The sequence below is a fragment of the Myotis daubentonii genome, chromosome 11 (assembly GCF_963259705.1).
Source record: "Myotis daubentonii chromosome 11, mMyoDau2.1, whole genome shotgun sequence".
Taxonomy (NCBI): Eukaryota; Metazoa; Chordata; class Mammalia; order Chiroptera; family Vespertilionidae; genus Myotis; species Myotis daubentonii.
This window is the reverse complement of record NC_081850.1, coordinates 57912325-57929110: the sequence shown is the minus strand read 5'-3', so window position 1 is coordinate 57929110 and position 16786 is coordinate 57912325. Positions and strand designations below refer to the sequence as shown.

General features: G+C 38.8%; 1 protein-coding gene and 1 pseudogene across 1 annotated transcript in view; one reads left to right on the top strand and one right to left on the bottom strand.

Moving 5' to 3' along the window:
• The window catches only part of GRIN3A (glutamate ionotropic receptor NMDA type subunit 3A), a 141730-nt gene that overhangs the window by 56356 nt on the left and 68588 nt on the right, over positions 1-16786 (top strand). The window contains exon 3 of the mRNA XM_059657523.1: positions 9148-10195. Coding sequence (XP_059513506.1) covers positions 9148-10195 — 1048 coding nt within the window. The remainder of the gene's footprint in view (positions 1-9147; positions 10196-16786) is intronic.
• Positions 13075-13275, bottom strand: LOC132212931 (U2 spliceosomal RNA; annotated as a pseudogene).

Sequence of the window (16786 nt, the reverse complement as noted above, 5' to 3'; positions counted from 1 at the left end):
TTGCTCTCAAAACGTGGAGAATGTCAAAATCCATGCCTTTGAGGATCTAACAGTCTAAAAATTTGAAGATGGATTTAATTGGCTGCCAAATACTTATATGCTAGGGGATTAAGCAGGATTCAAGAAGACAGTTGAGTCATTTTACACTCAGCTCAAGAAATCATCTACATTTAATGTTTGATTTGGGGAGCTGTCCCATGTACAGAGAACAAAATCAAAGCAATGCCCTTTGACAGAATTGGACCATCGGTGAGCTCTGCAGCTAAGAAGGCAATTCATGTGATCATAAAAGGGAGGCACATACCTACCACAGGGGTCTGCTTCAGTGAAAGATGCCACAGAGTAAAAACTGAACTAGTAACAATTTGTCATACAAATAGACAGTGGTTCTCCGGGGCCATAAAAAAGGAAAGATGGCAAAAGAGACAATGAAAAACATGAAGGGAAGTAAATGCATGGACCTCAGAGGGTAGTGGGAGGGGGCTTAGAGTGGCAACAACAAAAAATACTTAATTATAGATAGTCAATAGCTGATTTAAGACAAGATCTCTTCCTAACAGGACAGACTATTGGTACAAAGTCCGCCAAAGGGAAGAGAAGGAGGAAAAGAAAGAGAAGATAAAATTCAGAAAAATAAAAATAAAATCTAAGGAAGAACATTAAAGGAATAATGAGGTAACCATCGATTAACCCGAATGCCAGAAACTGAGAGATTACTGGAGGGAGGGGAGGTAATCTACAGCCTAAGGAAGAGACACAACATGAGAATAATTCCTGGAATGAGAGGGATTAGAGAAAAGTCTTGAAGAATTAAGAAAAATCACAGATTAAAGACAAATATATATGTATATATATATATATGATAATTCAGACAACTGAAGGTCTATGGAGGTTGTGAATAGGGTGTACATGTTCTGAAAGACATGAGATTATCCAAAGAGAATAGTTTGAGGCTCCTCAGTGATAAAGAAGAGAAAGCAACAATATAAGTGTGAGTTTCTGGTAAATGCAGTAGAGTAGAACTGTGGAAGAGGTGAGGTTTGGATTGGAAGATTAGTTACATGATGCAGATATGAATCATATGAAGAAAAGATGGGATTTCTGAACATCTACTGAGCTCTTTCCAACTCTCCGTCCATGGGAAACTGTGGGAATAGTCCTTTGTTTCATACTGAAAGGACTTTATTGAGCTTTTCTACTACAGTCAGTAGATCTGGAACTAAATTAAATGTGACCAAGAAATACATATTTAGATTCTGTGCCTAGGAGCAAGTAAGCCTGACAAGAATTATGTGGTAGCTGGTGAGGGGAGGTGGGGGAGTTGAGGAGAATGTCACTAACAACATAGCCAAAGATTTCTAATCAGGCAAAGGGGGAAAAAACAAAAACAAAACGCAATTAAGTTCTCACAGGCTAAAAAATTGTATAGAGCTTTATGGAAGATGAACAAATCTCTCATTCCTCAGGGGGAAAATATTAAAAATGATGAGATGATCATGGGAAAAGAAAATCAGCTTGTTTTTCAAGTTATAAAAGAATGAGAGTACAGATTTTTTAATAATACCAAGAAAGTTCTCAAAGGGAAAAATAAATTTTAAGGCTTTACAGAGAAAAATAGATATTCCCATGTACGCATATGATTAATAGAAGGCAACAATACAGGAAAAGAGCAAAGAGAGGAGGGCAACTTAATAAGAAATAAAAAACAAATGAGAAAGCAGATATACAAAAAGACAAGTTGGTGAGTGAAAAAGATTAAAGTAGAAATAAATGTATGACCTAAAAACAACTGGGCATGGAAGAAGACACATGAAGATGATGGTACATTTAAAGACAAAAAGGCAGATTCAAATGTCTCCAAAATAAACACTGGAAACAATGCAATTATGATAGAACTAGTTCAAAAGCAATAAAAGACACAAATTTGTAATAAATATAAAAACATAATATTAGTAAAACTTTATATACTGAATAAAATAGAAGAAAAATCAAGAAACAACAGGCCTTAAAACCTTTAGGAACATGACGTGTGTACATTTAACTTTAATAGATTTTAGCAAATTTAGAGTTGGGAAGAGATCCATAGATATTCCCATATCAGTAAAATGTAATTGAGTAAATTTAGTAACTAGTACATTTTCGCAAGTTTTGAAAAGTAAAAATGGGGCATGAATAATGTAGTTAATCAGATAAGTGAAGGTAACTGCTACAGTTAATGTTCTATTGTTAAAGCATCTATGAACACAAACGTGTCCTCAACTGAAAAAGCTAGAAGTGGTAGAAGACCTAGAAAGAAGGGATTAAGACAAAAGCCAATTAATTGAGGAAAAATCCTTAAGTTAGTACAAATGATATATGTGGGTCTATAGCAGCCGTGGGCAAACTACGGCCCGCGGGCCGGATCCGGCCCGTTTGAAATGAATAAAACTAAAAAAAAAAAAAAGACCGTACCCTTTTATGTAATGATGTTTACTTTGAATTTATATTAGTTCACACAAACACTCCATCCATGCTTTTGTTCCGGCCCTCCGGTCCAGTTTAAGAACCCATTGTGGCCCTCGAGTCAAAAAGTTTGCCCACCCCTGGTCTATAGCAACTAATTCCTAGAAAAACATCATTTGCCAAAACTGACTCAGAGAAATAAATGGAAAGCCTAAGTTGAGTGTTTGAAACAGCCCCCTAACTGGTCTTTCTGCTTCTGCTCTTGTCTTTCTTTAGTTTACACTCAACACAGCACTGTGATGATCCTGTTAAAATGTTGTCATATCGCCTCTCTGCTCAAAACCCACCAGTGACTTTCCATTACATGTAGAGAAGGAACAAAGTCCTTACAAAATCCTATTTTTCCAACTCCCTTCCCTATAGGTTTTCTCGACATCATCTTCAACTGTCCTGCCTTTCACTTCCCTAGCTGCTCCTCAAACATACCAGGCACAATCCATCTTCAAGGACACTGGACGTGTTGCTCCCTATACAGAAAATGCCCTTTTTACTCAGATATCCTCTTGGTTGAGAAAGTGATTAAAAACGAAAAAAAAAAAATCCTTTATTCAGTTCTTTACTCAAATATCACTTTCTCGGAAAGGTCTTTTTTGACCTGGCTGATCTAAAATTTCACCCCACTACCACCAACCCTGACACATCTTATTGCCTAACTCTGTTTTATTTTTCCTCCTTTGCACTTAGCAGTATCTAATGTCTCATACACATTACCTATTTATAATATTTATTCTGTCTCCTTCAATAGAATACAAGTTTTGTGTGCAAATGTGGCTTTTAAAATATATCTTAAATACATTCACCACTGATATTGTTTATACTGTGAACTGCCTCTAAAGTATTTTTACATAATTTGCAAAGTGCAAATTTTACCTCAGCTCCTATATAAATCAACACATATTCTTAGTGCCATAATTGAGAATTTTTATTAAAGTAATAAGTTACCCCATTACAAATTAACTAATAAGCTACATTCTTTTGAGTGGAATGGTGCAAGGCACAGTTCTAAACCAGGTTCTCACTTATCCAGTGTGACCCAAGCCCTTGTCATACCGTGACAAAGCTATTGAAATATTATTCTAAGTGGTTACCCGGTCGCTATCTCTTCCTTCCTAAACATACGTTTTATTCTCAGATCAGTGTTACTAAGGCAGATCTCTGGTTATATGAAGCTCAAAAGTCTTCAGAACTCCAATCAGCTCATTGTCCTTACCACCTCCACCTCCTTGCCTTTCCTTACAGCCTTCCTGAATCTGATTTATTTAGAATTCATATCTAGGCTGGAGCAGCACTGTGATCAGCACGTAGTGTGGTGTTGTTATTGGTTCTTGTGACTCGGGCTCTAAATTTCTATTTTAAAAAATTAAGATTACTTTTCCCCTTTTTTATACCGACATTGCTCTAAGGGTTTACACAGAGCTGATATTCAACTAAACACTCCAGATCTTGTTTATATGACCTTCCGTTGGGCCGAGTTTCACACATTCTTAGTATGGTTTGTGAACAAAATGCAACTGTCTGCAGTTGGCCCTTTTTATTTTTTTGTAATCCTCACCCAAGGATTTTTTTTTTTTTTTTTTTTTTTTTTTTTTTTAGGGAGAGAGTGGAATGAAGAGGGAGACTGAAGGGGAGGGAGGGAGGGAGGGAGGGGGAGAGAGAGAGAGAGAGAGAGAGAGAGAAACATTGATGTGAGAGATACACATCAATTAGTTGTCTCTCATAGGGATGGAGCATGCACCCAAGGTATGTAACCTTGACCAGAATTGAACCCTGGACCCTTCAGTCCGAGAGCCGACACTCTGTCCACTGAGCCAGACTGGCTAGGGCTTTGGCCCTTTTTATAACACTACTTTTCTTTTTGAAATTATGTGTCTCTTGATTGTGCCATCTTCTCTCCACTTCTACTGCTATTATCATAGCCCTCGTTGCCTTAATCCCCTGTGGAAAAAAGCAGAGAGGGAGGAAAAGAGGAAGCAAGAGGGGAAAGGAACATTATTCCTCACATCTGAAACTATCTCAGCCCCCTCCTCCTTCCAAACCATTTCCTATGTAGCTGGGGGGGGGGAGGGGGGAGTCTTTCTAAAATCAAATCTGGTGATCCCGTCCTTCCCCAGATAAAATTTCCTCAATGGCTGTCCATTACCTTCATCGTGGCCTCAGACCTTTTGTAATTCATTTCCCACCCACATCTCCAGCCTTATTCCTCGCTGCTTATCATACCACGTCTCGCCCTCTCTGACTCTGGCTTTGTCCACATTGTCTCCCTGGGTTGACAGCCTCAGTCCCCAGCTTTTCTTCCTGTCTAACTGTAGTTCCTCCTTCAAGATTCAGCTCTGGCTCTTCTTGCTCTAAGAAGCCTTCCTTGTCACTCCTAGAGTACACTGTGCAAGGGCCCTGCTCTCTGTTCCAGTAGCACCCAGGTTTACCTCTATTATGACGCACATACACTGGTATAGAATTGCCTATTCACTTTGCTTTCTCCTCATGCCCAGACTGTTTGTGAATGAGTGTGTCTTTCGTCTCTATAACTCCAGTGTGAAGGACAGTTGCCTGGTGTTTGTATCAGTTTTTCTTGCCAATAAAATTATTCCTGATTTTCCTTTTTCTTGTTCATCCAAGAAGAGACATGAGCAAGGTCAAAATGAACATGGTAGAATTTGATTTAAACAAAACTAGGGTATCAGTCTTAATCTTTTAATTAACATAGTGAGCATTGAAACTTTACCTCACATTGTCATTACAATACAAAGAGTGTGATGTGCACTATTAAAGCTATCAGTGAGATCATTTTAATTTACCCTCACCATAAAACAGAAAATAAAATAGACAGAAATAATGTCATAAATGGGGATTCTCTGAGACCCAGTTTCTTGGTACCAATTGCATAGTGAAACTTGCACTGTGGTCTGGGAAAATTGAAGACATATCTGTCCTGATTGGTTTGCCTTTTTGTGACAAATGAATACCTCAAAGACGACTGAGCACTGCCCTTCAGCCATGGCCCTCTTCGGTGTTATTGTCACCAATAAAGAGGAATTGTTTTACTGGAATGAGGGGGTTATGTAATCTTTGAAAGATTTCTGATGACTTCTTAGTGCCTTCTTTTCTGAGATAACGTAAGTATATATTTTTTCATTGGTAGTCTTTCAACGGCCCATCCAGTTGAAAATGTATAATCATTAAGCCCCAATATTCTTCAAATAATGAAGGGCTCCTCTTTCTATAACTTTAACTTTACTTTCCCATCCACTAAAGTAACCAAATTGCCGGGGTCCAACCCCAGCAGGTCCAGGGGTCCCCAAAGGTGTGGATGGAGTCGGCGAAGAAGGAATGACACAGAGACAGCATTCAGTTGATCAGCAGCCTAGCCAGGATCTCTAGCCAGGATCTCCAGCCAAGTTCTGGTCTGGATCTCCAGCGAAGTTCTGGTTCGGATCTCCAGCCAGGTTCTGTGTCCATGTTCTCTTTCTAGGTTCTCCAGGTTCTCCAGCCAGGTTCTGTAGCCATGTTCCCTCGCTAGGTTCTCCAGCCAGGTTCTGTCCAGGTTCTCCAGCCAGGTTCAGTCACCAGGTTCTAATCAGGTTCTCTTGCCAATTTCTGTAGTCAGGTTCAGTCCAGGATCTTTTGCCACGTTCACTCGCTAGGTTCTGTCTCTAGGTTCTGAGGCCAGTTTCTGTTCAGGATCTTTTGCCATGTTCTCTCGCTAGGTTCTGTCTCTAGGTTCTGTTGCCAGTTTCTGTCCAGGATCTTTTGCCATGTTCTCTCCAGCGAAGTTCTTCTGTCTCTAGGTTCTGTGTAGGTTCTGTCTTCTAAGTTCTGTCTTGTTACATCTGTATTTATACCAGTTGATTCCAATCCTATCAATCTCTATTCCAAAGGTTAGGGCGTTTCTTATCTCCATTCCAGGGAGTAAAGATTATGTAGTTTAAGCATGATTGTTCGTAGTTAAAGTGATTAATTACCCTCCTGGCACTTAGTTGAGGGGTTTTATTCCCTCCCTAACTTCAGGGGAAAATCCCTACCTGGGGAAACAACCTTTCTCAGAGACCTTGGTTAAAACACATAGTGCCAAGAAGGTGAGCAAACATATTAAGAACAGTATGCCATATATGCCAGGTCCCTTGAAACAGCAAGCATGGACCGGCTCCCGGCACCAAATGAAATTAACCTATTTATTGCTAACCACTTTATTCCCTAGGCTATGTCAGCAAGAGTGTGTGTGTGTGTGTGTGTGTGTGTGTGTGTGTGTGTGTGTGTGCTGTGTGTGTGTTTCTTAACAAATCTAAAAATAGGTTGCTCATCAGAAACACAATTGTAGTCATCCTTTCCTTATGGTACCTAGATAATTATCAATTGATTAATCTGTATATTTTAATGACTTGGAATCCTACTTCTCTAAAGAAGCAGAAAAACATTTTAAAGTCTAAGATAACTAAGACTTCATTACTTGTTGCAAAATAGAACTCATTTTAAGTGGTTAAATCCCACTGGGGAGTGCTAACGTGAATAATTACCATTACATGCAATCTACCAAAATGAGTAGTTTCACCATTGCATTTAGTGATAGTAGCATCTTCAAATATGATTTACATTTATATCTCTAATGAAAATTAGTACATTCTTCACACTTTCTGATTTCTCTATCTCCCTTCTGTGGCAGCATAACTTCTTACTGCTTGTATTTGCATTTGTAAATTACAGGGTAATGTTTGTGGCAGGCAATGGATGAATGTGTCTTGCTGAGAGCCTACACTTGTAATATCTGAATTCCTCAAAAAAATATTTTATGGTACAGTCCACATTTCAATTTAATTCCTTTTCATTTGAAATGTGTTTTGAGTACCCTCTATGAGTTTATCATAATGTAGAATTTTGTGTCTCCAACCTGAAAAATTATACTAAAAGACAGGAAAGTGACCTGGGGACAGCCGTGGTTGAAAAAACTTGAATGACACAAAAAAATTACTACCATATCTGGAATATTTGTTATATGTCAGGAGGTATATGTGCTTTATGTGCTTTATTCCCAACCCTTGTCATGGAGGAAGTATTATCTTACCCATTTTGCTGGTTATGAAGGCTAGAATTTGGTAAGTTGTCCAAGGACAATGCTAGAAGGTGGCTGAGCTAATATTCACAGAGGTGTATCTGATGTCAAAGTCTGGGCTTCCATTCTGACACGAGGCCACAAGTAAGAGTACATAAGTACCACAAACTTTCACGTTACCTCTATTGTCTTATCTTCCTAGACTCTAAAGAGACAAAGCATTTTCCTGTCCCACCCACATCAAAGCATATATATACTGACAGTGCCCTGGTTAGCAGAGTTAGGAATCAGGGTATCATTTAGTTCATAATTTCCCTCCCTTTGACTTCTGGCAAAAGCTCTTTCTATGCCAGAGCCATTTGTGCTTCTCTAATGACATAGAGGGAGGGTAGCCTGAGGCTTCCCAGAGAATTGCAGATCTATTTATCATCTTTTTGTTTGTCCCCTGGAGGATAGCCCACATGCAGCTTTAACTGGTCTCAGGAGGGCAGATATGTTGATTGTTTTCACTCTATCAAGAAAAAACACTGGTAACAAGATTTGTCAGCTTTCTAGAATTATGAATACAATTTTTAAGCAATTATAAAAGTACTAGAGGCCTGGTGCACAAAATTTGTGCACTCGAAGGAGTCCCTCAGCCCAGCCTGTGCCCTCTCACAGTCCTGGAGCCTTCAGGAGATGTCCAACTGCCGAGGAGGCAGGAGAGGCTTCTGCCACTGCTGTGCTCGCCAGCTGTGAGCCTGGATTCTGCCTGAGCAGTGCTCCCCCTGTAGGAGTGCACTGACCACCAGTGGGCAGCTCCTGCATTGAGCATTTGCCCCCTGGTGGTCAGTGCGCATCATCGCAACCGGTCTTTCCACCATTAGGTTGATTTGCATATTAGCCTTTTATTATCTAGGATATGTATATTTACCAAAACTTATTCCTTGCACCAAAAAAATATTTATTCAGCTGATTTAGTTGCAATCAAACGTAGTGACCAGAAGACATATTAAAGATGAGACATGTTAAAGATGCTGAGAAACTCCACAGGTTGGAAAATATATAATTACCAGTTTACAACAAAAAACAATTAACACCTTCCTTAACTAAGAATAAAGAAATTTGGAGTAAGACCAAGAGCCAAGCATCTAGCCAGGATGTTAGAACCTGAGGGTAGGAGCCCATTGGCTCAATGAGATAGGACTCTTTTCCTAGAAAGAGTCCAGATTACTCATTCCTGAAGAAATTTTAGGCAATGCCTTTTTTAAAAGATCAGAGTTTCTTTTTTTTTTTTTTAATGATTTTTTAAAATATATTTTATTGATTTTTTACAGAGAGGAAGGGAGAGAGATAGATAGTTAGAAACATCGATGAGAGAGAAACATCGATCAGCTGCCTCCTGCACATCTCCTACTGGGGATGTGCCCGCAACCCAGGTACATGCCCTTGACCGGAATCGAACCCGGGACCTTTCGGTCCGCAGGCTGATGCTCTATCCACTGAGCCACACCGGTTTTGGCCAGAGTTTCTTTTTACTGAGACAAAGAAGTAAAAATGAGCATGGCTTTCTGTCTTTGGCTTCACCTCTCTTTCTTTTTGCCTTTGCTCCTATTTCCCAGGTTTCTAGCCAACACCACTTTCAGAGGCCTCAGTGGTTCCATCAAAGTAAAAGGTTCCTCTATAATCAGCTCAGAAAACAGCTTTTTCATCTGGAATCTGCAGCATGACCCCATGGGAAAGCCAATGTGGACCCGCTTGGGCAGCTGGCAGGAGGGAAAGGTTGTCATGGATTATGGAATTTGGCCAGAGCAGGCCCAGAGGCATAAAACTCACTTCCAAAACCCAAGTAAGCTACACCTGAGAGTGGTTACCCTGGTCGAGCATCCATTTGTCTTCACACGGGAGGTAGATGATGAAGGCTTGTGCCCTGCTGGCCAACTCTGCCTCGACCCCATGACTAATGACTCTTCCATATTGGACAGCCTTTTTAGTAGCCTCCATAGCAGTAATGATACAGTATCCATCAAACTCAAGAAGTGCTGCTATGGATATTGCATTGATCTGCTGGAAAAGCTAGCAGAAGACATGGACTTTGACTTTGACCTCTATATCGTTGGAGATGGAAAATATGGAGCCTGGAAAAATGGTCACTGGACTGGACTAGTGGGTGATCTCCTGAGTGGTTCAGCCCACATGGCAGTCACTTCCTTCAGCATCAACACTGCACGAAGTCAGGTGATAGACTTCACCAGTCCTTTCTTCTCCACCAGCTTGGGCATCTTAGTGAGGACCCGAGACACAGCAGCTCCCATTGGAGCCTTCATGTGGCCACTGCACTGGACGTTGTGGCTAGGGATTTTTGTGGCTCTGCACATCACTGCCATCTTCCTCACTCTATATGAATGGAAGAGCCCCTTTGGTATGACTCCCAAGGGGCGGAATAGGAGTAAAGTCTTCTCTTTCTCTTCAGCCTTGAATGTCTGCTATGCCCTCTTGTTTGGTAGAACAGCAGCCATCAAACCCCCAAAATGCTGGACTGGAAGGTTTCTCATGAACCTTTGGGCCATTTTCTGTATGTTTTGCCTTTCTACATACACGGCAAACTTGGCTGCTGTCATGGTAGGTGAGAAGATCTATGAAGAGCTTTCCGGGATACATGACCCTAAGGTAATGCTTCCTTTTTAACTCGCTTTATCATCCATTATAACTCCATATATTGTGTCTTATGCTGTAGTTTGTTTATGTTATTTCATCTAACACAAAATATTCTCTCAGCTCTCTGTAGACCAGTCCAAAAATCTGTTGCCTTGTTGAATTATATATTTTATTGTTATATTAAGTGAAACAAGAGTGAAGAGTTTCAGGGGGCATCTGTGCTAGAGAAAGTCTTTCTGGTAAAAATATCTATTAGCACAGTTTTTCCCTGTGTTATTTGACTGACAGAATGGCTTTCTGGGAATAATCTTACCAAGCATATTCATCCGAAGCATATTTCAAAAACAGACTATTTCTCTTGGGAATGAATGGAAATAAGTAGTATAATCCATATTTTGAATAGTAAGGAATCTTTTTTTCACCATTGAAAAATAGTAAAATGTTAAGAACTAACATTTTATCATAAGCTCCCAAAGTCAAATGCTAGGGATCTCAGTGGGTTTATAAAAAGGAATGCTAACTAACTGAGATGGCAAGATTAGCTAAGAACAGGGTGTCCTTATAGAGTACAAAAAGCTGTAGAGCTGGTCACCTTGGGTTGGGGGTAGATCACCAACAGTTACATTACAATTGCCCACGGACATTTAAGAAAATTGTATCTAATGTAGGCTGCCTTTTATATTCTAGATATTTGACATTAAAGGTAGAGGGAAGGAGGAGGGTAGAGTTCAAATGAACTGGTAAAGCAGTGGTAAGTTTCACAAATCAGAACCAAAGATTGCCAAAATTAAGTCAGGATGCTATGCAGGAGAAACATAAAGCAATGATTTTAAGGAATTAAAAGTAAAATCATGAAGATAAACCATACATAGCAGTAAAACAAGTTTCTAAGCAAAAGAAACAATCATTCCATTCCCCACTCCACCACAATAGGAAGGTGAAATTATAAGCCTAACCCAGTCCACAAGACAAAGTGAGTAAAACTGGACAAGGTCAAGTTTCTGTTGTAACTAGCAAGTTCTTCATGCAGTGAGACAGGCCTAAATGTAACCACATTTAATTTCAGGTAATAAATTAATTTCTGCTAAGGTTCTCAAAAATGTATATATTTTTCCTACTGTTGTTTCTATGTTAAAGTCTCATTTACCTTTTCTTTTTTTTTTTTTTTTTCATGTAAGGACACCCAGATTATTTGACTAAGCCAGTGATGGCGAACCTTTTGAGCTCAGCATGTCAGCATTTTGAAAACCCTAACTTAACTCTGGTGCCGTGTCACATATAGAAATTTTTTGATATTTGCAACCATAGTAAAACAACGACTTATATTTTTGATATTTATTTTATATATTTAAATGCCGTTTAATAAAGAAAACTCAACCAAAAAAAATGAGTTCGCGTGTCACCTCTGACACGCATGTCATAGGTTCGCCATCACTGGACTAAGCAATACTTGACTTAAAAAGTAGGATTTGTGATTTGGATTTATACACAGTTCATTGGTGAATTGAGTCCTGGCTGCTTAAGTATCTGTAATCACAATATCAGATAACTTTCAATGAACATAATAGCTCCATTTTTCTTATTGATCCTAACTGTTTAGCATGCTAGCTACACATTTAACACAATTTAAAAAACTGTTAAGAGTTAAGAATGTGGACATTTCATCACCATTTCAGCACTGAGATTCATTTGCTTCAACCAACTAATTTGAATCAGAAATAAAATGAAAAGCAAAAGGCTGTGCAGGACAGACCAATTTGTGATTCACTACATGTTGCAGTAGCCAAGGCAGGCTGGAACCTTTTTTTTTTTCTGATGGGGTGAAGAAAGAAATAACCTTTTTTCTGGCTGCTCTTACAGAGAACCCCAAGGAAGAGGGACTGGCTTGCTGCGCAAATGAAATTCAAGAGGATGGTTCTATCCTCACCTAACTATTTTGCCAGAATAATTTATTTTACACTAAAAGTAATACATGTAGTTTCTCATGGCTTCCGACCATGGCCCCCCACCATGTCTCTTCTGGAAAGCAAGTTCCATGCTTCAAAGCAGGTGGGCTCTTGAAGCATAAGACCATGAAAGAATCTCTGAATGACATATTTAAGAGATTATGTGAGTATTTCTCCGACATAGAACTAGCACTATTCATTATAGGCAATGCAGAAAATAGAGCAAAGTAGACAGATGGAAACAAACACCATTGGCCCATCATCCAAAGATATTTTCTCTTAGCATTATGAGATGATTGACAGGTGATAAACATTGCAGTATTATTTTTATCCAACAAGGTCTTCACCTGGATCTATGATCTAAGGTATAGACCTGGGCATTCTTAGAACCTTCCAGCCATTGACATCCAATGTGCTGAGATACAAGACAAGATGAGAAATATCACTTCATAAATTGTGAAGTACATTGAAAAATAAATCTTACCTCTGCTCTTGGAGTTGAAGTGGCCCAGCTGAGAGGATACGTGAGCATCTGAAATGAGCTATCTGCTGATTTTAATAGACTTTCTAGTTCTTCTTTTCCAGCTTCTCACATAAAATGCCCCCTTTAGCCCTATTCTCTCAAATATTAAAAAAGTGTCATCTCCTTAGAGAGAATAGGAAGCTGTGTCATTTTTGTACAGGCAAATTATGGTACTGCTTTAGAAAAACAGTCCTAGTGAACGTTAAAGTAAATATTTAAAGTTAAATAGACCCGCTGAGAAGGCAAGAACAAACTTTAACCAGAAATATTAAAGTAAAGGACATTCACATAGCTCTAGCAGGGATAAAGCATTTCCCCAAACAATAAAGACCACCTTTATTGATCTTCATAAAGCAGCATGTGGCTGCTTCATAAAACATATGAGTTCATATAATAAAAGCTGGCCTTGAAGAAGGGAGGGATGCCAGAACTCCAAGGCAAACAAGACACTGAAAACAGAGTTTGAGGTGAGAGGAAGGAAAACTGAACTACTCCAAACCATTCTTTCTTTAATTCATCCAATAACAGCAACTTCTGTTCCAGGCGCCATGCTAGGTGGCTGGATATTAAACTGATAAGAACAGATACTACACTTGATCTTAGCCAAAAGGCCGAGAAGCGATGTGGCTGGGTATTAAATAGTGAGCAAAACAGATATTGTCCTTGCAACGTGGAGTTTAATGGGAAGGAAAGACATTTATCAGGGGAGCCCATAAACCAGCTAATGAATTAAACCGTGGTAACTTACATAGTAAGTGAAGGCAGATTATAATAGAATAGAGAGCCTCACAGGAGACCTGATCTACCAGAGAATCAGAGAAGGGCCCCCAACCCAGACCCCTTCCCTTCGGAAAGTAAATCTAGCTTCGATCTGAAGGATGTAAATGAGCTCACGGGAGTTGGGGGTATTAGGAGAAGAGCATCTCAGGGTGACTGGGCAGCATATGCAGAGGCCCCTAGACTGGAGGGAGAGGGGTGCAGTTGTTACCACCCCGTCGTGAGCTAAGAGATTGGAAAGCCAGGGAAAGGAAACAAGTGGATTTCGATCATCAGATGATCAAAATTTCTAGAGAGAAGTTTTCTCAAAAGAAGAAAAATCCAAGCAATGCTATAGTCTGAGGATAGGTGCATTTCCCATGAGCTCCGTGTACTTCCAGATGGAAAATATAATGGGGGAAGTGTTCCACTCACTTTGGCAACAAGAATTCATACTAGATCAGAAAAGCATCCTCTGTAGGAATTGCATTACAGAAATCTTTAATGTAGAAACAAAAAAGATGATTTGGATAAAAAATTGAATGTGCTGATGGTGGCTTATCAACATACTAAAAACCATTGAGTTGTGCACTTTAAATGGGTAAATTGTATGGTATGTGAGTAATATCTCAATAAAGCTGTTTTAATAAGCAAACAAGTAAGTTGCCATGTTACCAAATTGGAAGACTGAATATTGAAATATGTCAAATTTTCTCTTAGTTTAATAGCTCTAAAGCAAGTCCAATCGAAATCCCAAAGGACTTTTCTTGTGTGTTGCTTAATCTTCTAAAAATAATATATTAACATTAATATAAAAATAGATTCGAGGGATTTGATATTAAAAACTTAATACTAGTAAAACTAACAGAGAAGCTAATACTCATTGACCGCTCCCATATGCCAGACACTCTTGTAAATCACATTAATATAATATATGCCTGCCATTAAGTAGTCATGGAAAAATTAATAATCCAAGTGAAGCAACTTATACAAAAAAATGCAAAATAACAAAAATAGTTCAAAGTCTTGTCAGAGCCCTGACTGGTTTGACTCAGTGGATAGAGCATCAGCCTGCAGACAGGGGGGTCCCGGGTTCGATTCCAGTCAGGGGCACATGCCAGGGTTGTGGGCTTGATCCTCAGGGGGCAGTGCAGGAGGCAGCTGATCCATGGTTCTTTCTCATCATTGATGTTTCTATCTCTCTCTCCCTCTCCCTTCCTCTCTGAAATCAATAATATATATATATATATATATATATGTATGTATATATATATATATATATATATATATATATAGTCTTGTCAGATTTTAATATCAATATTAATTCTATTTATCCTGAACAATTAGTTCTTGCTCTTTCATTCTCTTCCTTGTTGTCAATGTGAACTTGATAAATGGCAAGATTCTCTTTGTGGGATATCATCTGGAGAGCTTGGAGGCAAATTTCTTGCCTACTAAGAGCAGATTTATTGTCATTGGTGTATGCGTTTAAGCATGATTCCTGGCTTTGTGTTGTTTCCCTTTCTACTTCATCTTATTTTAATAATGCTATTCTGCATTTTGTGACCTTTAAGCTGCTTTAAATCCTTTCAGGAAGAGAGCAAGATATACATTAAGTAGTGTTCAAATCAAATAATAAAGAATATTAACAGCAATCCAGAAAAAGAAATAAAATTGACTGAAAATATAAAAATGTTAAATCTTACTTGTAATCAAAGAAATTCTAACTGAAACAGTAATGAAATGATATTAATTTTTTTCCTCTTTTATTTTTTATTTTTGTTAATCCTCACTTGAAGATATTTTTCCATTGATTTTTAGAGAGAGTGGAGGGAGAGGGAGAGAGAGAAACATCGATATGAGAGAGTCACATTGATTGGTTGCCTCCCACACGATAATCTCCAAGATATATGCCCTTGACTGGAATTGAAACCAGGACCCTTCAGTCAACAATGTATTGCAAAGATTTACTATTGTCTTACTCAAAATAGCAAAAACTTGAAAACCAAGTAAATGTCCAACAGTAGCACAATTAATATATTGTAATATTTCTCCATTGTGTTATAAAAATGTAGCCAGTAGAGATGATTTTGAAGAGGTTTTAAATGTCAAAATATCAAAATGTTAAATATAAAGTTAGGATATAAGAGCATATCTATATTTCCAGTTTTGCAATATGCATGTGTATGTGCTATAAAGAGAAGTGACTAGAAGGAAATATGACACAATGTTAACAGCAGCAACATCCACGCACTGTAATTATAGGAAATATTTATTTTATTATTTTTAATCCATGCTTTCTGCAATGGGCCATATATTATTTATGTAATGAGAAAGTACATGATAAGACAAGCAAGAAAGAGAATATTTGAGACATAAGACAATAGTCCCAAAAGCAGTGTTTGCTCCACATGTACTGCCACTGTCCGCAGCCTCTCAGCTCCAGGAAGGGTGAGTTCCTCAATGAACAGTACTCACACAATAAAATATTTGCATCTTAAAGATGCTGTGCTTTCCACGGTTACTTTCTGAAGCAAATTTTTATTCCCACCCAGGTTTATTTCTTTCACAGGACTTAACGCAATCTGAAATTGTCATGGTATCTCTTTGTTTACTAGGTAATCGCCCCCCTGTGTTTTGCTCATCACTAGATCTACACAGTGTTGGGTGAACAGTAAATATTCTGTAATAAATGGATAAAAAATGGCAGCATCATTGGAATAGGGGTAGAACCTTCGGCAGGGATTACTTTGAAATCAATGCTTTTGATAAGACCTTTCATAACCATTCTCATACTAGATGCTATCAAACAAATAGAAGGAAAACTCCAGTAAGGGGTGCTATCCTATGATACAAAGGCAAAATCTCTGTGTTGGACAGATCTATGTTTAATATATGCCTCAGTCAGAGGTTAGTTGCATGAAATTTAGCAAACTACTTGCCATGGCCCCTGTGTCTTTATTTGACAGTATTCCAGTAGGTAATGGATGTTAAAGATCTAACTAAAGTTCTGATTCCATCCACCACTCAATTATACACTTCACTAGGGTGGAGACCCGATCTATCTTCTGCACCTGTATCCCTAGAGTCTAAGCATGCAGCAACCACTCATTTAGGTAAGTGTTGGGTAAATAATGGACTTGGCCCTGAGGCCAAGCAGAGGTGTCCAGTAGGGTAGAAGCAGAGGGCAGGAGCACTGCTCGCTTGAAATTGGAGAGTGTACCCAAGTGAGTGCCAAATTACATCCAAGAGTGACCAGGAGTGTTTGAGCCTTGAGATTGATATAATCAGATTATCAAAGCAAAGAAAGCAGAAGACCATGATGCCCATCTCTGAGCCAAGGGTCAGAGGTGCAGTGTCCTTGAATGGGAGTGTGAC